This window comes from Priapulus caudatus, unplaced genomic scaffold, assembly GCF_000485595.1.
Source record: "Priapulus caudatus unplaced genomic scaffold, Priapulus_caudatus-5.0.1 Scaffold338, whole genome shotgun sequence".
NCBI lineage: Eukaryota > Metazoa > Priapulida > Priapulimorpha > Priapulimorphida > Priapulidae > Priapulus > Priapulus caudatus.
In genome coordinates, this window is record NW_014577399.1 from 135,971 (window position 1) to 158,488 (window position 22,518).

Sequence of the window (22,518 nt, forward strand, 5' to 3'; positions counted from 1 at the left end):
AAATAGCCATCTTCTTTATTCTAGTGCATCCAAAATATGGTGAGTACAATCCTGTGTCATTCACTCGGTCAAACCAAAAGAACAAAAATTCTGGCAATTTATACCTAAACATAATTAATACACGTTCGAAGCCCCATATATACAACTGATATATAACTATATATTGAACCTATACTTTTATTAGCATAGTATCAACATACAATTGGTATTATAGGTATCGTGAATATGTTAGGTCATGGTATATATATATATAGGATATAGGTAATATGGTATCGGAGTAAATAATAACTAGATGATATACTTATTCACTCCTGATGGTATTTGCTATATCAATCCAATTACACCCCTGCTATGCCCAGCCCTGCCCTATGCCCGGCAGTACGCCCCGCTAGCTGTTACAACACAAGATGCATGGCGTGTGTATGTGTATACGCGCGTGTGTATTATGGTGGCTTGTATGTTGGCTGTTGTCCCCACTACCCACTCAGTGAAGCATCCTTACCTGCACTGTGTACTGGCACTTTGGGCTGTCGAATGGAATGACGTGGAAACTGCATGGCTCTCCATCAATGCTCTCTATCAGCATCAAGTTGGAACACTGCAAAATCAAACACGCAATATGGCAATTAACATGCATATCCTAATGACCGATACAACGACAAGGCGTATTTCATAAACAGGATCTGAACAATCTGAACAGAATATGTTTTTATGGGTAAGCTATTATTGGGAGTGATCAAGAACAGAATCACCAAATCTTTTAAACTCTGTTCCGATTCAAATGATAGGGAGGGAAGGTACGAAACCGACTATACCTTCACATTAAAAAGATTTAAATATATATAATATATATATATATTATATAATATGTTACAACAAGTAATAAGTAGTTCCTAATTCACAGGTTAATAGAAGTCGTGCAGGCAAATGAGTCTCTAAACGTCTCTAATGTTTTGACTAATTACCGTGTTAATTGCCGTGTTAATTTAGATGATCAGAAAGCCTGGCTGCATAAGCCTCAAGCGCACGATAAAGAGATCATGGCCAACTTATTTAAGCGCACGATAAAGACAGATCTGGTTTTCATACTTACTCCTTTTGGAAACACACAGCACAGGACATGCATGAAATCAAAACGCGTCATACAGAGATTTTAGGAACTTTGACCTTTTCAAACTAAGTTGTAATTTTTTTAACTGTGGCCTTTGGCCCTCAGCTAAGACTGATATTAGCCATAACACATTTCAGTAACATGTGGAATTTGAGAAAAGAAAATATGTGTCTCTACATCACGGTAAAAACATAGAACTCAATTACACAGACAATTCTATGGCACTGTACAGTCTTTACCTCATGAAACGCACGCACAGAGCTTCAGTCACTGGCTATAATTACTCTAATGTGTATTTCAGTCACTGACTGTAATGAGCTGAATGTATATTTAAGGCGTGCGGCTCACCTCAATAAAGGTCTTGCACGCGTATGTACCATCCGCTCGCCGCTTCGTGATTATCAGCATGCTGTCAAACAGGAACAACTGCCTCAGACCCTTCGCTCCTGCTATCCTGAACTCTCCCTGTCATAAATAATAATAATAATAAATCACATGTAAATAAAAATCATAAATGACAATTAGCGCAACTGGCAACCGCTTTCAACATAAATCTCACGTTGCGTGTGTACATGATGAGCACACATTTACAAGCAGGTTGAACGCTGTTTTTTCAGCATGAAGACTAGATACAAAAATGTAGGGGTATAAAACAGTAGAGGGTACTCTACGCTTGTTGTGTTACATTATTGTATCTACTTGAATACCAATCTTGAATCTACTTGAATCCATCACCAATCACTATACTTGGTTCGAGCGAAAACGAAACACTAGATGGCAGCACGGGTTCTTACCTCGATCACTAGTTCCCCATAAGTTGTTAGATCATCGCCCTGTAAAAAAACAAAATTGCACGGCTTAATAGAGTAAAGCTGGTGTGTGCTAAATCTAAAGGGGTGGATGAACTGCCAGCTATCTATGCTATATTAAGAGCTTCGAATGAGTGAATCCCCGAAGCACTCGCGCAGAGGGAATGCTGTAATATGCACGGCAACAGGAAATGCCGATCGATGCTGCGCAATGAAGCGACTTCATTCCGAATCAAAAACAGCGGCGAGACATCAACAGGATTGTACAAAAAACGAACGTCTTCCGTTTATAAAACAAAAAGTTAAAGTTTAACTTCAAGTTTTTCAACAAGTTAATCATAAAACACACTTTTATTCGTGTGTTGATTACACCGACACCGAGGGTAGCCTACCCCCTATGCGCGACGATGCGAAACGCCCCGGGACTTCACTCTCTCTAACTTACTTTTACTTCCTCTACCTTTACGTATTTTTATTCACTGCCATTACCGACGGTAGGACCAACCTGCCCGCACACGTGTGTCACCCCGGAAGATCGCTCTCTTTCTAACTTACCCACAGAAAACACACTACATAAACACACATTTTTATTCATGTGTTTATTACACTGATACCGAGGGTAGCCCCCATCCCCCATACGTCGCAGCCGTATGAACGCAACATCGCTCTCTCACTGACCTGCGTCCTTCCTAGCTCTACCTTAGGGTAGGCCTCACCTGCCTGCACACGCGTCACCCCAGGACATCGCCCTCTCGCCGACTTACCCTCCAGTTGTGCAGCAGGCTCTGTATCTCCTGCACTCTGACTGCGTGCTCGTGCTTCTTCTTCATCTCGTTGATGTGCAGACCTATACTCTCCATCAGAGCCAGACCCTCGCTGATCGCCACTCGTCCCTCCTCCTCACCCTCGTAACCCTTTAGCATGCTCTGTAATATATATAAAAATGTTCGTATATTGCTAACGTACGTATAATATGCTGTAACGTATATAAAGCTATTGTATAACGTAAACGAGCAACCGCAAACCGCCGGCAATTCAATGATATAAAACGCCGAACAAATTCGCACTCAGTCTATGACCCAAGTTATATATCAGCCATTATTAGACCAGCTATTATATCAATGAAATGATTATTCGTAAAACGTTGAGTGTGAATTTATTCGACGTTATCGTGAGATTGTAACGAGCTGCCATCGTTCCTGTCAGCGGACGTTCAGGAACCGGCACGACGATCAAATAAAACGCCCGAACAAGTTCCCCACACTCATAATTCATGAATAATCGATTGACGACCGTTAATAACAACTGATATAAAACTTGGGTCGTAAACACATAACGAACTCGCGAAAACTGCTCTCGCGCACGAACACCATGAGCCGTGACCGCTGCAATTATACCTTCAGCAGCAGGTGGTATTTGAGGATCCTCTGAACTGGCTTCAGCAGGTAGGAGCCGAGCGGGAGGCCGTGGTTGAGGAGCGTCTGTCGATTGCGGAAGAAGTTACCCGACCCCTTCCGGTTCATGCACTTTGTCAGCACCTCCATCGACCTGGGGAGGGAAAATCACAAAAATTACCAAAAAGCAGGGAAAGGCATATATTCCGCGTTAATTCCAGGGACGAGTTTATTCCGTGTTAATTCCAGGGACGAGTTTATTCCGTGTTAATTCCAGGCACGAGTTAATTCGTCGTTAGTCCCAGGCATGAGTTTATTCCGCGTTAATTCCAGGCACGAGTTAACTGTTCGTTAGTTCAAGGCACGAGTTTATTCTTCGTTAATTTCAGGCACGAGTTAATTCCTCATTAATTCCAGGCACGAGTTAATTCCTCATTAATTCCAGGCACGAGTTAATTCCTCGTTAATTCCAAGCACGAGTTAATTCCTCGTTAATTCCAGGCACGAGTTAATTCCTCGTTAATTCCAGGAGCACGAGTTAATTCCTCGTTAATTCCAGGCACGAGTTAATTCCTCGTTAATTCCAGGCACGAGTTAATTCCTCATTAATTCCAGGCACGAGTTTATTGCTCGTTAATTCCAGGCACGAGTTAACTGTTCGTTAATTCCAGGTACGAGTTAACTGTTCGTTAGTTCCAGGCACGAGTTAACTGTTCGTTAGTTCAAGGCACGAGTTAAACCGTCGTTTCCAGGCACGAGTTAATTGTTCATCAATTCCAGGCACGATTTAATTCCGCGATAGTTCCAGGCACAAGTTAATTGTTCGTTAATATTCCTGGCACGAGTTAATTGTTCGTTAATTCCAGGCACGAATTAACGGCGACGCTTCCCCGCGCGTTTCCCGCCAAAACAGCAGCTGCGTCGCCTCGCGTCTGTCGTTAAACATGGTGGTGACCTTCTCTCAAAAAAATTTTAAGTGGTGGCGGATGTCATGGCGAGATTATGTACTGTCAACGCACGGCAACATTTCTTTTCGTTTAACACGCCAAGAAATTACCGCGTAAACTGAGAAACCGTACACACGTTAAATATAGAAACGTAATTTTTTTTTGCGCATGTTCCCTTAACTGGTTGTTTACTAGACTTCTGAGGCCCGTTGTCAGAAACAAAATTAGTCTGAACATTGGTCTTAACATTAACGTTGACAAGTCTGTATCCTATATAATACACGGTGGTCGCTCCTCTACTGCAAATACGGGCCCAACAACTGACTTGTTTTATTTTTTTCGCATGCGCCCTCATACGGGTTGTTTACTAAACTTGATTCTCTGTTCTACATACACAGTGATCGCTCCCTTACTGCTATATATACAGGCCCAACAACTAACTTACTTGGGATAGCTGGTGCAGTACTCTGTGTAGATGTCAGTGAAACCATGTCTGTGGCGTGGGAAACACTTGCAACAACTTACAACAACAAGAACTTACACAACAACAACTTACACACACTTACACAACAACTTACTTAGGATAGCTGGTGCAGTACTCTGTGTAGATGTCAGTGAAGCCATGTGTGTGGCGTGGGAAACACTTGGCTATCTCTACAGCATCGTCGCTGTGAGTTTCCAAGTCCTTGAGCAGTTCGCTGCAACGAATGCAGATGTTAACAACCATCAGAGGCGACAGAAACATGACATGCACGCACGCACGCACGCACGCACGCACGCACGCACGCACGCTAACACGCAGGCAGGCAGACAGGCACGCACGCACGCACGCACGCACGCACGCACGCACGCACGAACGCAGGCACACACACGCGCCGCCTCCTCCGCGCCGCCCTCGCTCGCCCGCTCCTCCCGCCCGCCGCCGCCGCGCACCCGGTTCCCGATGTTACCGAGGACGTGCTTGATGGAGGCGATCATCCCGGGAGGGGGCGCCACCGGCGGGTCGTCGACGTCGACGGTCTCGTAGAGATGCTCGTCGCGCGTTCGCGCCGGCGGCGGCGGCGGGGGGACGGCGTCGAGCGAGCATGCCGGGTCCACCTCCTCCTCCTTGCCTCCTCTCCGGGGAGGAGCCGTTCTCCCGACGGGGAAGCGGAGCGGGCGGGAGCGCGCGGCGGCGACGTCGGCGCGCGCCGCCGCGGCGTTCCACGCGATCATGTCGCGTATGATGCTGTCCGTGATCTCGGCGCTGTGCGTCGCGCCGCCGCCGCGCCGCTCAGAGTGGCTGCGCGCGAGCGTGACTCCGCCGTTGACGAAGCGAGCCCCGCTCAGGTTGTTCGGCAGCGAGCCGCGACGCTGGCTCCACCTACATTCGGCGGCAGCGGCGGCGGAGGCGGAGGCGCGCCGACGAACAAAGGGTCTCGCGTCGCCGAGTCGGCAGTCGAACGACGGCGCCGCGTTCGCGTCGCGTCGACTCCCGCCAGGGGGCGCCTCCTCGTACACCTCGTCGTATATGGGGCCGTCGTCGGCGGCGACGGTCGTCCTCGCCACGTACGCTGCGCGGAGCGTCGCGGGAGCGGGCAGCGAAACGCTTCTCGCCGGGATGTTGTCGTAGAGCTTCGCGTCGCCGCGGCGACACAACGGCGGCGGCGGCAGACCGAGAACATGGAGCGGAGAAGAGTGCGGCCGCTGCTGATTGTTGTTGTTCCAGTTCTGTCCTCCGGACTGCGGAGGAACGCCGCCGCGGGAATGGTCGGGGATCGGAGGCGGGAGGTGCGGGCGCTCCTGCTGCTCTATCGCGGTCCGGAAACTCTTCGATCGTCGCGAGGGCGACCAGGCTTCGGGTGACGCCTCGCCCGGAACGAGGCGTATCACGCGCGCCGTGCCGCGCGTGTTCGCAGGGGATGCCTCGCTGCCGAACGCGTTGTCCGTTGCCGCGGGCGACCACGCAGGATCGTCGCCGAGGCTTGCGAAGAAGTGCGGGTTCTTCTCGATGGACGAGGAATTCCGGAAGCGGTTTGCTGCGTCGCCGCGGGGATTGGAGGGGGCGCTGGAACGGTAGAAGCGGGAATTCCCCGCGCTCTCGCCGCGCGGAGGCTTCCTGCTGACGCCGGTGGCGCCGCCTATTGAGGAGCCGGCGCTACTCGACCGAGGTTTTCGCTTGTCTTTTCTTGTCGGCGTCGCTGTGCTCTTCTCGGTTGGCGGACTCCTGATGGGCGTGTCGGTAAAAGAAGGACTGTTCTTCGCACTTTCTCGTTTCTGCAGACCTGCAAAGTGCAATCGTTTGTTAGTAAATCAAGGAAGTATGAACATGCCCAACGAAACGACTGTGATTTTTATGTCTGAATATTTGAATGAGAATGCGTACAGTATGGTAGCATTTATGTCTTTATATGTCTACGAAGAGGCTTGTTAGTAAATCAAAGAATCCTGAACACGCCAACAAAACAATTTTTATGTCTGAATATTTGAATGAGAATGCGTGCAGTATGGTAGAATTTATGTCTTTATATGTCTCGCAAGTTAGTAAATCTGAACACACCAATAAAACGTTGTTGATGTGTCCGAACATTTGAAAAAGAATGCATGCAGTAGTCAGTGCATGCATATGTCTCACGAAAAATTATAGTTAGTATTTACCTGTTTTTTACTTCTACTATATACTCCTAGCAGATTCTAGAGACACTGCCTTTTCACTTATGGGAAACGTTTCAATCGTAGCAGAATAGTAAAAACGTAAGATGCACTTTTTTGAATTTTACATAAATCACTTAATTGCTTACTCAGCAGTGTAGATATATCTATAGTAGTATATATATGTAAGATAAATTCCAGGAATCTACCATACACCAGTAACACATACACCAGTAACACATACAGTAGTACATACACCAGTAATGACAAATGCTCCATCTTCCACATGTAATCATTAGAAATAATTAAAACGATACTCATTTTCAATTCATATATATAAGAAATATGTACAACGTATCAACACCGAACGAATCAGAGAACTGACTATCGTCTCCCTTACTTTTCTTGGCCTGCTTTTTCTGCTGAGCGCCATCAGATCTCCTGCGTATTGCCTTGCGCTGTTTCTCCAGGTACTCTGGTGCGTGATGCTGCTTCTTCAGAGAGCCAGTGTCCGGTTTATCCTCGTCTGCAAATCATAAAATGCACGTGTCGTAAGATATGAGAATCCTTGCATGTTAGCAACATGCAATCACACGGTCTTCTTTCTCTAAGGGCAGCTTGCATTACGTACACGTACTGTTGACGTAGACGCTTATATATCTCTGTTCCTCTGTATCTCAGAAAGAAAAAAGGAAAGTGAGAAAGGGAGGGAGAGCAGGAGGGAGAGAGCGGGAGATAGAGAGAAAGCGAGAGAGAGAGAGAGAGAGAGAGAGAGAGAGAGAGAAAGAGAGAGGGAGAGAGAGAGATAGATAGCGAGAGACAGAGATAGAGAGAAAGAGAGAGAGAGAGGGGGGAGAAGAGATGAGTGTGTGTTGTGTGTGTGTGTGTGTGTGTGTGTGTGTGTGTGTGTGGTGTCGTGTGTGACTGTGTGTGTGTGTGTGCTGTGTGTGTGTGTGTGGGTGTGTGTGTGTATGTGTGTGTGTGTGAGAGAAAGAGACGAGAGAGAGAGAAAGAGAGAGAGAGAGAGAGAGAGAGAGAGAGAGAGAGAGAGAGAGAGAGAGAGACGAGAGAGAGAATGAGTAAAGAAAAGCCACATAGTGTGCGTGAAAATTGAGAAGAGCGTGGAGATTTCAGCACATGCATGAGTGTTGCACGCACGCACGCATCACTAACGACGCACGCCCCATTTGCTTGTCTACCCGCCCCCCACGCACGCCACACACGCCAACGCCATTCCTTCCGAACCGCACGCCACCGAACCACCGCACACTTTTATAGACATCTATATACATACCATGGGCCGTGGACCGACTTTTGAGGCTAACGCTTCTTTGGGTGTCTCTTTCCTCTGGCCAAGTCTGGCCATTACGGATTCATTCTGGTACTGTCGCCTTTGGCGAGCGTAGATTTTTCCTGTCGATGTGGGAGTTCGGAATTAGTAGACGCGCTTGCGACAGTCCACATCCTGCTTCTTCCAACCGTCTGCGTCCATTATATCTCGCTCTGCTCGCACGTTTTTGCCTGCTAATAACAATGAATACTCGCGCCTCAGCAAGAACGTGTGCACAAGGTCGCGTTGGGGCATCACGTACACAGACCTCGCGTGTAAAAACCTCGGCTACAATGCGGCATTCTCTTTATTCTAGGGCATCAAAATGTGGTGAGTACATCCTGTGTCATCACTCGGCTCAATGACGGTATCCTTGCCCGCAAAAATAGACACCGAGAGAGAGAGTTCCTGCGAGGAGCAATTTATACCTATATATAACAGCACTCTATAATAACCCGAAGCCGGGATTATCACCTTAAACTGTTGAAGCCCATATCTTACAAGGTGACCTAATAACCAGAAACGATACCCCATATAGTATATAAATTAATTAGCATATATTGACTATTATAATTAGACACATAAAGATATTATAACTAAACATAACAACTTATAAATTTGTCTAGGAGATTATTTTAGGGTATAACCCTTCTGCGTATGAATCCTGATGTGTATGGTGGGTAACCATTCATACGGGATATCAATATATATACCCAGAATACACGGAACCTAATGGTTATACTGAGCCCAATGGTATAGGAGTAAGGAGATTAATAATAGCAATGCTTTATTTTAAATTTAAATTATCCAACTTCCTCATGAATATGAGGTAATATTTGTAATAATAATAATTCATGTCCAATTACCAAAATAATAATAAATAACGCTAGTAATACTCAATACAGAGCTCGAAACAGTAAGAAAGTGGTGACACTCAGTCATCTGATAGTGGGAACCTGGTGAGCAGACCGGCGTTGCCACTGATGTAGGTGCCCCAGCAAGTAAAATGGGCGTTGGATGTTGGGGGTAATTTACGAATTAACCGTCAGTTTCAATTATTAAGTTGAATCCCCTGTAACAAGCTGTCTAAATCCATAAAACCACTCACAAAAGAAGTAACAATGGGTCTGTTGATAATTAGTGTGTACACGCACTATAGACTGCTGCCCTCCTACCGCGCTGTGTGTATCTAATGGTCGGCTTTCTCTGCTAAAATAGTCTTACTAGGTTCGATGCAAATGTCGCCTGCAACTGTCCCGGGCTCGCGTCTTCCTAAAAGATGTATTACGCCATTCACCTCGAGCTGAATGTTAACCCTGAGTTCCTACTAATTTAGCGCGCGAACTTCTTTTGCTGTCGAAATGAACACCGAAATGGAAGACCTCGCTCGCGCTTTCCCAAATGACACAAATTTTCATATCAGGAGTCTCTCATGCATCACACAGGATTAAATTGAGGAAACAAACATTAAGACTAATTAACTGCCGCTCTCCTGCAAATCAATTAAACACCGTCACAATATCGGTTCACAATTACACAGCAGCTATGCAAGATCAATGCGGCACCGTCATTGCCAAATGGACGTGTCTGATGCCTCATAGGAAACCTAAGCCGCCATCGACCAAAGCCGACCGTTCGCACAGCTTCCGAGTCCACTCGCTCGACCTTGCCGTAAAATTCTCTCCATTACCCAAGGAATCTGAAAAAGTCTAAACCAAAATCCTGAAAACCCAGAATAATGTTTTTATGAGCGGCTTAATGCCATGAAGGTATGAAAAATCGTGCACGAGTGCAAATCCGAAACCAAAGAGAAAACCACCCCCTATAGAGTACATTTCTTAACCCTTTGATTCCCGGATTCATCAGTTAGATATTAAAGGTTGAAGTTTACCGAGAGAGCGCGTATCTACGGCGTTCTATTCGCAAACGATTAAAAATAAAGAAATTTACGATTATCATACTATAGTACGCCCTGCTTACGCTATAGTTGCCGACTCCAGATATTAACTGATATATATTATGCTGTGATCTAGTTCAAACGCTGAATTCAAATAAGCGTAGTTGCCTAATTAACGCGCGCACCCAGGTTAATAGACAATCGATCAGCCCAAGCAAACAATGAGTTTTCTAACCGTCGTTAATGTTTTGATCTAAATACCGGTGTAATGCCGTGTCTACATTTAGATGATCAGTAAACGACCACCGTCGAGCGCGCTACTGATACAAGCCACAACAACTCAACCATTTTTACTCTCAATTCGTTCTAAAGATTTGAGCACAACGTGGGGCCAAACTTATTTAAGCACGCCAACCCCGCATAAAGACCAGATCTGGTTTTCCCATAACTAGTCTTTTGGACAACACAGTTACACCGACACAACGAATCAGCCACATGCGACAGGCGACACCGCAACCGAGGCGACTGCCACGCACGCACGCAACGCAACAGCACGCAACACACGACACACAACATGAAACAACCCCACAAGAAAACCGGCAACGCGCGCACTCGTCCAATAAGGAGATTTAAGAAAACCTTTGAAACCGTTTCAAAACTGAGATGTAATTCTTTTAAAACCTGTGCTTTGCCCTCCAACGAACACACTTAAGACATGCGAGCGCATACTCTGCACTCACCATAACATATTTTGCCAAGATACAACCCACAATGTCCATTCGCTAGACAGAAAAACAGCGAAACAATTGTTCTCTAACAGGCTACACCACACCTTACGGGTCCAACACGAACAACACAACTAAAGAAACTCCGAATTAAAATCCAGACCGATTTCCCTATGGCCAACTAGTACAGTCTTCTACTCCAATGAACGTGCGCACCCAGGAGCTTCAGTCCACTGCATGCACCAACATAATCATACTCCTAATCGGTGATTTCAGCCACATGACCTGTAATCACGACTTGAATGTGTATTTAAGGGTGTCGCGGCTCACCTCAATGAAGGTCTTGCACGCGGCTATGTCATCACACACACACGCAGCGTTCGCCGCCTGTCGTGATTTTCAGCGATGCTGTCCCAACAGGGAACAACTCGCCTCCAAGATCGCCTTCGCTCCTACTATCCACACACTGAACTCTCCCCTGTCATAAAATACATATAATAAATTTCAAAACATTTAACTAAAATCCCTAAATGACAATTAGCGGCACACTGCAACGCTTTCAACATAAATCTCACGTGTGCGTTGTGTTCTATGTCGAGCCATACAATCTATACAAGGCAGGTTCAGAACAAAACACACGACTCGCGTATTTTTACACCCACACGAAGAATCACAGAACTAACAAATCACATTTTAAACGGGTATAGATAAGCTAACGAAGCACAGACTACTCTTTTACCGGAGCTATATCTTGTGTTTATGTGTTACCATTAATTATTTTGAGTTATCTACCTTGCAATACATCCCATCACATAATCACTATACTTGGTTCGAGCGAAAACCGAGAACAATAGTAAATGACAAGCCACATGATATCTTTATAATAACCCTGGATATGCACATTATTCGATCTCTAACCCACCCCATCAAGTTGTTCACAAAGAGAGGTTCATCCTCGAGCCTCGGCTTGCCGGTTAAACACGAGGATACGAAACTAGCCACCGGCTTAAATACGAGTAAAGCTGTGTGTGCTAAATCTAAAAGGGGTGGATGAACTGCCAGGTATCTATGCTTATTAAGAGCTCTCGAAATGAGTGAAATCCCCGAACGCCACTCGCGCAGAGAATGCCTGTACCATATGACGCACAGCCGAAGAAGAGAAAGTCGCGGGCGCCAGGAATAAATAAAGTACGACTCGCTAACGTTCTTGCGCGCCAGCACACCTGAAAGCAGTCCACTCCTAGCCCTGAAGTCCCCCAGAAACAAACACACCACAGAGTGCGAAGCTCGAGCAAACGATCATTTCGAACCAAGAAAACTGTAGCAAAATACGAATTAGAAAAAACCAGTCTTATCTTCACAGCGGTTGTGAGGAAGAACGAAGAGAGAAGAAGAGAAGAGTGTTGAAATCTCTCGAATGTGTTTCCAAATAATGGGCTATTGAGTTAGGGTCCAAGAGATATTAAGGGATTCTTTTATAGAATTACCGGTGTGTATGGTTTTGATAGACGAAGTTTACCCCAAATCGAGACAACGAATTGAAGGGTCAGCCTCTAAGACAACCCTATTAACACGCAAGAGTAACCGATGTAAGTGCGAAAATTTTCACGAAGTGGACGCCGGACCTTCAAACTCTCTCCAAGTTTAACTTTTACACTTCTCTCAAAACACTCACATTTACGTAATGTTTTATCATTCGAAAATCTGCAATAAACGCCAGTGCCGGTATGCACAAAACGGCTTGAGAGCCGCTAGATGGCGTCCGCTGTTGCGTTCATCTGACGAACGACATCAAAACACACGCACACTTCCCCTTTCGACCCGCCACACCCTTGTATTCTGTTTGCTGGAGCCTATCTGACACCGAGCCCGAAAGTAGTTCCGTCCCTACCCTTCCTAATTACCCATCCAGCAATAGCACAGAAGACGAGGCGCAGAGTCGCCGTATCCCTACCAAACACACATTTTAAATTCCATAGTGTTTAATTAACAGCTGAAGACCCCGAGAGGGTTAGCCCCCCATGCCGACCATCCCAAAGTCTCGAAAGGGTTAGGTCCGGGCCGCCGTATGAAACGCAAAACAAATTTCCCGCTCTCGAATCATCGAGAGCAACAGGCACATACACCCTGTATCCCACTCCAAGACGTACGCCCAAGCACTCTACACGGTTTAAGCTTCAACGCGCCAGATGCCTGCAGCACACAGTTTGCCTGACAGCCCATCTCTGCAGAGGAACGCGGCAGGTCAACTGCAAGACGAATTCTTAAAACTTCAACGCAAATTCAACGTAATTCCAGTCGTAAACTCCCTAATTCAGCCGTCATCCGTAATTGTGTCCTGAAACTAGTCTATTTCACATTCTCTGTATCAAGCTAACTCTTGAAAAAAAACCTTATCAAGCACTCCTCCCCGCAAACAAAATGTACGGAGTCTAAAGGCTTTGTCGCCGTACCCATCAAATACTTCTGCCTGCGTGCCGGGGGTATAAAAAGCCCCTTCCATATTCCATTAAACAATAACCTCAGAGAAGTATAAAATTTTCCCCCCGTCGCCCCGCTCGTTCTCACGTCAACTACCCCTCCCATCAGAGCCCGAACCCTCCGCTGAAAACCGTCGAGCATTTTCATATCGTCACCATATCCGACCACGACTACATATTCAGGCACCACCGCGTAAAAAAAAGCACAACGAATAAGACCCGGATCTTGCTATCATAATAATAATAACACACAATGTTCGTCGAAGAGAAATATTGAGGCTTAACTTCTCACATGCTACTTAACACCAGTAAAGTGGCCTGTACAGTAAATATGAAGACGTAACTGTCAATAAACCACTTGCCAAACACGAGGAGAACCACCTACGCACACCGCCCGGCAAATTAAACATGAATATCAAACGCCGAAACCAATTCGCAGCCCAGGTCTATGACCCAGTTATATATCAGCCATTATTACGATCCGCTAGTTTATCAATGAAATGATTATTCGTAACAACGTGAGTGTTGAATTTATTGCGTACGGTTTATCGGTGAGATGCTAACGAGCTGCCATTCGTTTCCTGGGTCGAGTGCGGGACGTTTCAGAGGTAACCGGCACGACGTGCAATAATAACCCCGAACGTCAAGTTCCCCACGACTCATAATTCATGAATAAGTCGATTGACGACCGTTAATAACAACTGATATAAAACTTGGGTCGTTAACAACACATAACGAAGACTCGCCGAAATGCAATCTCGCGCGCACAAGAAACCACATGAGCCGTGACGCGCTGCAATTATACCTTCAGCAGGGGCAGGTGGTATTTGAGGATGCTCTGAACTGGCTTAGCGGTAAGAGCCGGAGGGGAAGGGCCGGTGGTTGCGAAGAACGTCTGTCGATGCGGAAGAATTTACCCGACCCCTTCGCGTTCATGCACTTTGGTCAGCACCTCCATCGACCTGGGGAGGGAAAATCAACAAAATTAAAAAATCAGGGAAAGGCATCATCATTCGCCGCGTTAAGTGTCCAGGGACAGAGTTTTATCTCCGGTTATTCGCAGGGACGAAGTTTATTCCGTGTTAATCCGAGGCACCGAGTTAATTCTGGTATCCAGCATACTTATTCCGCAGTTAATTCACAGGCACGGAGTTAACTGTTCGCATTCTATAGTTCAAGGCAACGAGTCTTTTCTTCGTTAATTTACGGCACGAGTATCGTCTTAACCAGCACGGAGTTATCCTCATTAATTCAACGAGGCACGAGTTAAATTCCTCGTTAATTCTCAAGGCACGAGTTAATCCTCGTTAATTCCAGGCACGACTATTATATTCCATCAATATTTACAAGTTATACATTTCATACAGACGCACGAGTTATTCCTCGTAATTCCCAGCACGAGTTACCGATTCCTCATAATTCGCCAGCACAGAGTTTACTTGCTCGTTAATTCCCAAGCAGAGTTTAAACCTGTTGTCGTAATTCCAGGTACGAGTACCACATGTTGCTTAGTTCCAGGCACGAGTTTAACTGTTCGTTACGCTTCAAGGCACGAGTTAACGTCTTCACAGACACACGAGTTAATTGTTTCATCAATTCCAGGCAGCGATTTAATTTCCGCGATGTTCCAGGCCAAGTTATTTGTTCGTTAATATTCCTGGCACGAGTCTAATTGTTGTTCAATTCCAGGCACGAATTAACGGCGAACAGCTTCCGCGGCCGTTTCCCGCAGAGAACAGAGCTTGCGTCGGGCCTCGCGTCTGTCGTTAAACATGTGTGGTGACCTTCTCCTCTCAAACAAATTTTAAGTAGGTGGCGGATGTCACTGGCGAGATTATGTACTGTCAACGGCACGGCGACATTTCTTCGTGTTAAACGGGCCAGAAGTTACCGGCGCGTAAACTGAGAAGACGTACAACACGTTAAAGTATAGAAACGAAATTTTTGTTGGCGCGATGTTTTCTTAACTGGTTGTTTACTAGCTTTCTGAGGCCCCGTTGTTCAGAAACCAAAATTAACGTTGACAAGTCTGTATCCTATATAATACACGGTGGGTCGCTCCTTCTACCTGCAATACGGGCCCAACAACTGACTTGTTTTTATTTTTTTTTCGCACGCCGTCATACGGGTTGTTTACTGAAACTTGATTTCTCTGTTTAATACACAAGTGATCGCCCTTAGCTGCTATATATACAGGACGCCAACAACTAACTTACTTTGGGATAGCTGTGCGTACTCTGTGTAGATGTCAGTGGACCATGTCTGTGGCGTGGTGAAACAGTTCTTGCAGACAACTTACAACAACAAACTGTACACAACAACAGCTTTACACATCACTTAACATACAACTTACTTGGGATATGCTGGTGGCAGTACTGCTGTGTAGATGTCAGTGAAGCCATGTGTGTGGCGTGGGAAACCACTTGCTATCTCTACTACATCGTCGTCTGTGGTTTGCCAAGTCCTTGCGCAGTTCGGCTGCAACGAATGCAATGTTAACAACATTCAGAGGCGACAGAAACATGACATGCAGCGCACGTCACGGGCTCTAAGCGCCACGCCACGCACGGCACGACCACGCACGCTTAACAACGCAGGCAGGGCAGACAGGCACCACGCACGCAGACGCACGGACGCACGAACGGAAGCGCAAGAGGCAGGCACACCACGCAGGCACAGCACTGCACCGCACTCCTGCTACCGACGCCGACCCCGCAGGCAGGCACACATGCATCGCACTGCAACGCACACCACAACGTCACGCAGCGACCGAACCACGCACGCACATACCCACAGCATGCACGCACTGCACGCTATCGGTTGCACGCCACATCAGCGCCGAAACCGCACGCACGAGGTTGGGCAGGGCGCAACGCACGCAACGCCAACGCACTATATTTATCACGTATTTGATTTCTTTTTAAATTAAAGCGCAGATGGCTGCAGATGCTATCGAATATACTAATCCCCTAATTCCATTAGATGGCAGGATTTTTTTTTCTAGCTGACACGCTAAAAACAATTACGTTGGCTCCAACGTGCATCGAACATTTTTTTTATCGCTGGAAAACGGGGAAAATATATATTAATTACTTAACAGAAAACACGTTTAGCTATAACATCTTATCCAAGACGAATCAACTCACAGTTAATTTTACTCACTTGAGAATTATACATGAGCTATACATACATACATACATATACGTACATACATACATATACATACATACATAAAAATCATAACATACATACATACCATACATACATAATACATACATACATACATACATACACTACATACATACTACATACAACATACGCAATATACATACATATCATAATCAAAATTAAATAAATAGGAGTAGATAATAGGGAATTCCTATTATCTAAGCTCCTGATACATACATATACGTACATATACAGAAAGCAAGCTACACATGACTGCCCGGCTGCAATTAACCAGTAATGTTGTGCACTGTATATCTATGTGAAACTTGGTTTTGCCTGTCCGCAACGAAAAAAGGCTACGACTGTCCGCTGTTTTATTGCTGAATTCAAGCCTAACAAATGGCCGTGTAACACAGAGAGAGAGAGAGAGAGAGAGAGAGAGAGAGAGAGAGAGACGAAGAAGAGAGCAGAGAAGAGGCGGAGCGGAGAGAGGCGAGAGCGAGCGAGAGCGAGAAGAGAGAGAGAGAGAGAGAGAGAGAGAGAGTAGAAGAGAGAGAGCGGAGAGTCGATGAGAGACACCGAGAGAGAGGAGAGAGAGCAGAGAAGAGAGAGAAGAGGAAGAGAGAGAAGAGGCGAGAAAGAGAGAGAGAGAGAGCGAGAGAGAGAGAGAGAGAGAAGAGAAAAGAGAGAGAGAGACGAGCGGAGAAGAGAGAGAGAAGAGAGAGAGAGAGCGACCGAGAGAGAGAGAGAGAGAGAGAGAGAGAGAGAGAGAGAGAGAGAGAGAGAAGAGAAGAGAGCGAGCGAGAGAAGAGAGAGAGAGAGAGAGAGAGAGAAGAGAGCGATGAGAGAGAGAGAGGAGAGAGAGAGAGAGAGAGAGAGAGATGAGGAGAAAGAGAGAGAGAAAGAGAGAAACAGAGAGAGAGAGAGAGAGAGAGAGAGATAGTGAGAAACAGAGATAGAGAGAAAGAGAGAGACAGAGAGGGGTGGATAGGGGGAGAGGGAGGGGAAGCGAGAGCGAGAGTGTGTGAGAGCGAGAGATAACAAGAGTGAGAGCGTGACACATAGAGATCAACACGTGAGAGAGAGAGAGAGAGAGAGAGAGAGCGAGAGAGAGAGAAAGAATCTGCCCGAGGCATAGCAAAAGCAACTAGCATTACTCTCTGTACAGCCAACCAACAGCAGTAAGATCTGCATCTTAACTAGCATCCTTGAGATGCTCGATCTTCTAAATTCGCATACATAATGTATGACAGTGCACGTGACGCGTATAGAGCACGCGGCAAATACTTTAAATGCACAGTGTTGATATAATATAGTAGTCAGCTCTCCCAATACGGACCACCTTATAGGAACCCATCTATTTAGTCCAGTTTTTGTGTGGGGAAGTTCGGATTATGAGGGGAGGGGGGCATCATACATGTCTCAGATCGCGTTAGAATTTAAATATTCGTTCGGTTTAACGTGAGGTTCGTTTAAGCCGATCAGAAATTCAACCGAGACGCATATAAATTTGCACTGTCAGCGGCAGGCGCATGTGACAGCTCCCATGTGAAACAGCCGTCAGCGCACATTACTATAACATCTTACAACGTACTAATATCGCATACACTCTAGATTAAATTAAGCTTAAACCGAGCTGAGTGAGTGAACAAAGTGAGTCAGCTTTGAAAAAGTCTCCTGTTAGGACGCGAAACGTTAGCAGGTACGTTTGAACCTCACGGTTGAGCAGAAATCAACCAAGTTACACATACCTATCTAAGCTTAAACCATTTTACACGCGTGAAACAACGCGGGAAGATGATCCCCCATGTCGCGTACAGTGAGTCTACAACGCTGGCTCTCAGGAACACAAGTATATAGATATATACACGAGTCCATGCGCACCGCACCGCATGCAATATGAACAGGTTTGCCGACGTGCTGCTTGCTTCTACTGGCCACACACCAACACACCTACGCCACACCAGCTACCCAGCATTATTGACACCGTCAGTGAGAAATGGACGCCGTGGTCGTTATTATAGTGACGTATTATCCCATATTGACACTTGAATTGCAATAAAGTAATAGCCGACAACTGGTATATTATAGCTAGACCAGAAATCACGGTAACTTGGTTTGGGTACTATATAATACAATTACCAGCAAAGCAACGGGTTTTATTCTAGGGTACTAGCACGACATTACGTAATACGGGTGCTCAGGCAACTTAAGAGAGATACTAACCAGATAACTTCCAGAGAGATGCTCACCTATTGAAGCGCCATATTTCCTCTATGTTGCCAAACAGAGCGCACACATCCGCTGGTTTGATTGCAACTTCTGGCGTATCGATGATACATTTCAGGTAGCCCTGCATCGAAGAACAAAAAACAAAAAATATAAATGCATCGTCTGGGAACAAGAAATCGAGTTGGCGTTATACGTGGAGATCAAAATGCTCAAAAAAAGTCTTCTACATTGATACAGCTTGTTGCTGAAGTATAATGATAACTCTTGCCAAAGACGGTTTGATATAGAAGGATATTATGGATAATCATAGTAGTTATATAAGTTATATAATAATGCGATTAATTTTATGGTATGTATTCACTATATATAAGATAGCTGAAGCATACGATCACGAGAATATATATTAATCTTAAAAGAATATATATGTTCTTGATATGATATTACATGATTACCAAGAGTAGATAATAACACAATAACATGTGTTATTATCTACTCTTGATGATTATGATATGATATGATATGCGATGATGTCATGATAATGTAATACTATACAACCGATACAACGGATAGACACACACGTACATATACTCTCTGTAGAAAAACGCACTAGAGTTGGCATTTGAGAGGCACCATACGTCGGCATCTACAAACGACTTATTACAGACGAAACAACCGTTTTTCTGCTCAAGAGAAAGCCCGCGGGTCTGGCTAAACACTGTGCCAAAAAGTACCACCATCGCATCCCTCATGCCTCAGTGGATACGTACTACTATGTAATGATATCAAAACATTATAAATCACTCAGTTCGTGGCTATTTATAAACAGTTACCCAAGGCAGGTGACAAGTGAAAGAACCCACACTGGCTTTTAATGTTCTAATATAAACACTTATGCTCTGATTAAGTGAACCGAACCAGTATTATTATTATTACAAAATTCGCCCCTAATTTTCAACGCAGTCGTAAAGGGATTTCCCTCTAAAAATACGACGATCGCCATGTAACATTTTTAGTCTCTACTTCCACCCCACGAATGAATGGAGGTTTTCTGTAAACGACTGCACACTGAGATAAACGGTTGTTATCAATTCGCGATGTCGAGACGGTTTAAGATCACGCGAACTCAGCAACAAAAGCCGGGACACGCACAACCGGTCTAATACTGACATACACAGACGTGTAAAAAAACTATATATAAAAGTAAAAAGAAATTCGTATTCTGTAACTCTGTAATAGCAGTTGCAATTACCGGGTGTAGCAAAGGCTGACTTTTTAATAACATAAACAGTTAGTGATAATCGCGTAGGAAGAATGTCGACAGGGGGCGTTGGAACCGGTTTTCCTAGCAACTCGCTAAACCGTATTAAATATTCTGAATGAGACCGCAGCTTGAAGGCAAATGGAAATATGATTGCACGCGGTGTTACATCACCATTAAACCTGACGGAGAAGCAAAGTGATTTGCATGTTAAATATTTCCTATCCCTACAGATAATGTATAGTCATTTATGTTAAAACTGTACTGTTACTTTACTTCAGCCACACGCGGAAAAAAATACGCAACTCGTTTGCCAAGTACCGCTATAGAATAAGAATACAATATTTTGTATCGTCAATCCATATGCCATGCCACAACCACAAACGACCAACGAAAAGAAAAAGACGCATGTTACGAGAATCACAATACCACTACTATAACCGTAAGAAAAAACTAAAACAAAAAAAATCAAGCAGCCGATACACTATACCCCCCCCCCCCGGGCGATTGCTCGACAAGGGGAATAATAGTGGTTAGGAATTGAAGGAAAATCTAACTAAACCAAAAGTCATGTTATCTCACTCAGGGGTATCATACCTCTATGATTTCTTGAAGATCGTTGACGTACGCTCTTTCGGTCTCCAGGATTTCTAAGACGACCTTGGACAGGTAAGACATTCCCTCAGGATACCAGATCCGATGAGTTGACCCGGGTAGCGAGTTCAATGAATCCCTATAAAGTATAAACACAATCACAAGATTAGCTTCCCTGCATCACGGAATTGTTTTGAATCGGCGAGTATATGCATTTCATCTTGATTTCATCAAGAGCGTATAAAGAAGGCGCTTGATTTCGCTTGGTATTCGCTCTTGATTTCATTGTACACTTATAATTATGTGCATACCTCTTTTAATTTACTCTTGGGCATGTGCGTAAAAGTACGTTTAGAATACCAGAGAAAGGCACCTGGAATCATCGATCACACAGTCATGAGAGATCGATTTTTGTATTGTTTAACTGTTTATTTACACAGTTTAGTTACACACACACGAACGCGCACGCGCACGCACACGGACCCACACGCGTGCGCGCGCGCCCGCACACACACACACACACACACAGACACACACGCACGCACGTGCACGCACCCACACACGTGCGCACACGCACACACACCCACACGCCCCCCCCCACACACACATCGTATACTATAGCCCACCTTTTTGAAACCTGGGATCCATCTGTCTTCGCTCCATCCTGCAGCAGGTCGTCCGCACTGTTGTCGTCCGACTCTGAACCCTCCATCGCAGCCAGCGGACACTTCTTGCTGAACGAACAAACCGAGTCGGACGACGTCGTCGACACGGCCGACGGCGGGCGCTTCGCCGGGTCGCCGTTCGACGAATCGCCGCCGCCGCCCTCCTGCAGCTTGCGCTTGTGCGAGCCCGCTGCGGCGGGAAGTTTCTCCGGCGTGACGGTGGCGCCTCCCGGTGGCGGGACAGAGCCGTCGTCGCTGCTGCCGTCGCCGTTCGCCGACTTTTCGCCGCCGCTGCCGCTCTCCGTCGCCGCCGCCGCCGCCTCGCTTCCTCCTCCGTCGCGTCCGCCAGGTGGCGCCTCGGCGTGTGTCGTCAGCGCGTCGGCCGCGCCCTCTGGCGGTTCGTCGGCGGTCTTTGTTTCGTTGACGAGTGTGTCGAACATGTTCATGAGGCTTGGCGCGATCTCTAGCTTCTTACCTGCGAGAGACAGAGAGAGAAGGTGGGTGAGATGGTGTACGTATAATGGTTACTGAGAGACATCTCTCGACTCTCTCTCTCTCTCATCTCTCTTGCTTTCTCGCCTTCCGCCTCTCTCTGCTTCCTCTCTCTCTCTCTCTCTCCCGTCGTCTCTCTCCCTCCTCTCATCTTCTGCTCCTTCTCTCCTCTCTCTCTCCTTCGCATCGTTCTCGCCGTCTCCTTCTCTCGTTCTTCTCTCTCTCCTCTCTCTCTCTCGTCGGGTCTCATTCGTCTCTCTCTCTCTCCTCTCTCTCTCGCTCTCTCGCTGGTCTCTCTGTGTGTGTGTTGTGTGTGTGGTTTGTGTGTGTGTGTGTGTGTGTGTGTGTGATTTGCTTGTGTGGTGTGTGTTCGTGCGTGCGTGCGTGCGTTTCGTTGTGTGTGGTGTTTTTGCGTGCGTGCGTGCGTGCGCGCCGTGCGTGTGTGTCTTCATCTGGCTTCAGTTTTTTTTTATAGTCCCGTCATTAAATTTATACGTGCGCCATTAGCGACTGAGATACACTAAAAAGGACAAATGCGTGCGCAATGTTTTTGGATATTTGGTAACTGGAGTGGTAGTAAATAACATGGCATGATAAAGTAGCGACTCGTGACAGGTGCGTCGATCTTAAAAACGTATAAGTTTCTGCTATCATATATAAGATTGAAGTCACGCTGCTTTTTATTCTGTGTTTTTGCATCAATATTTCAAGGTGATGTACCGGCGATGTACCCACGCTATATTGAGCGAAAATTGCTATATTTGTCAAATTTGTAAAATCTCTGG

The 22,518-nt window shown here is 45.9% G+C and overlaps 1 protein-coding gene and 1 long non-coding RNA gene across 2 annotated transcripts in view; both read right to left on the reverse strand.

Annotated features, from left to right (window-relative positions):
• Positions 1-21,490, reverse strand: part of LOC106809218 (pleckstrin homology domain-containing family G member 3-like) — a gene marked incomplete at its 3' end in the record, with an annotated part of 28,739 nt that extends 7,249 nt beyond the window's left edge. Inside the window, 9 exon segments of the mRNA XM_014812216.1 lie at positions 503-598; positions 1,460-1,576; positions 1,906-1,944; positions 2,685-2,846; positions 3,318-3,468; positions 4,840-4,959; positions 18,745-18,845; positions 20,580-20,715; positions 21,203-21,490. Coding sequence (XP_014667702.1) covers positions 503-598; positions 1,460-1,576; positions 1,906-1,944; positions 2,685-2,846; positions 3,318-3,468; positions 4,840-4,959; positions 18,745-18,845; positions 20,580-20,715; positions 21,203-21,288 — 1,008 coding nt within the window.
• Positions 21,491-21,605: 115 nt separating this feature from the next.
• The window catches only part of LOC106809231, a 61,653-nt gene continuing 60,740 nt past the window's right edge, over positions 21,606-22,518 (reverse strand). Inside the window, exon 3 of the long non-coding RNA XR_001393860.1 lies at positions 21,606-21,716. This is a non-coding gene — a long non-coding RNA (uncharacterized LOC106809231). The remainder of the gene's footprint in view (positions 21,717-22,518) is intronic.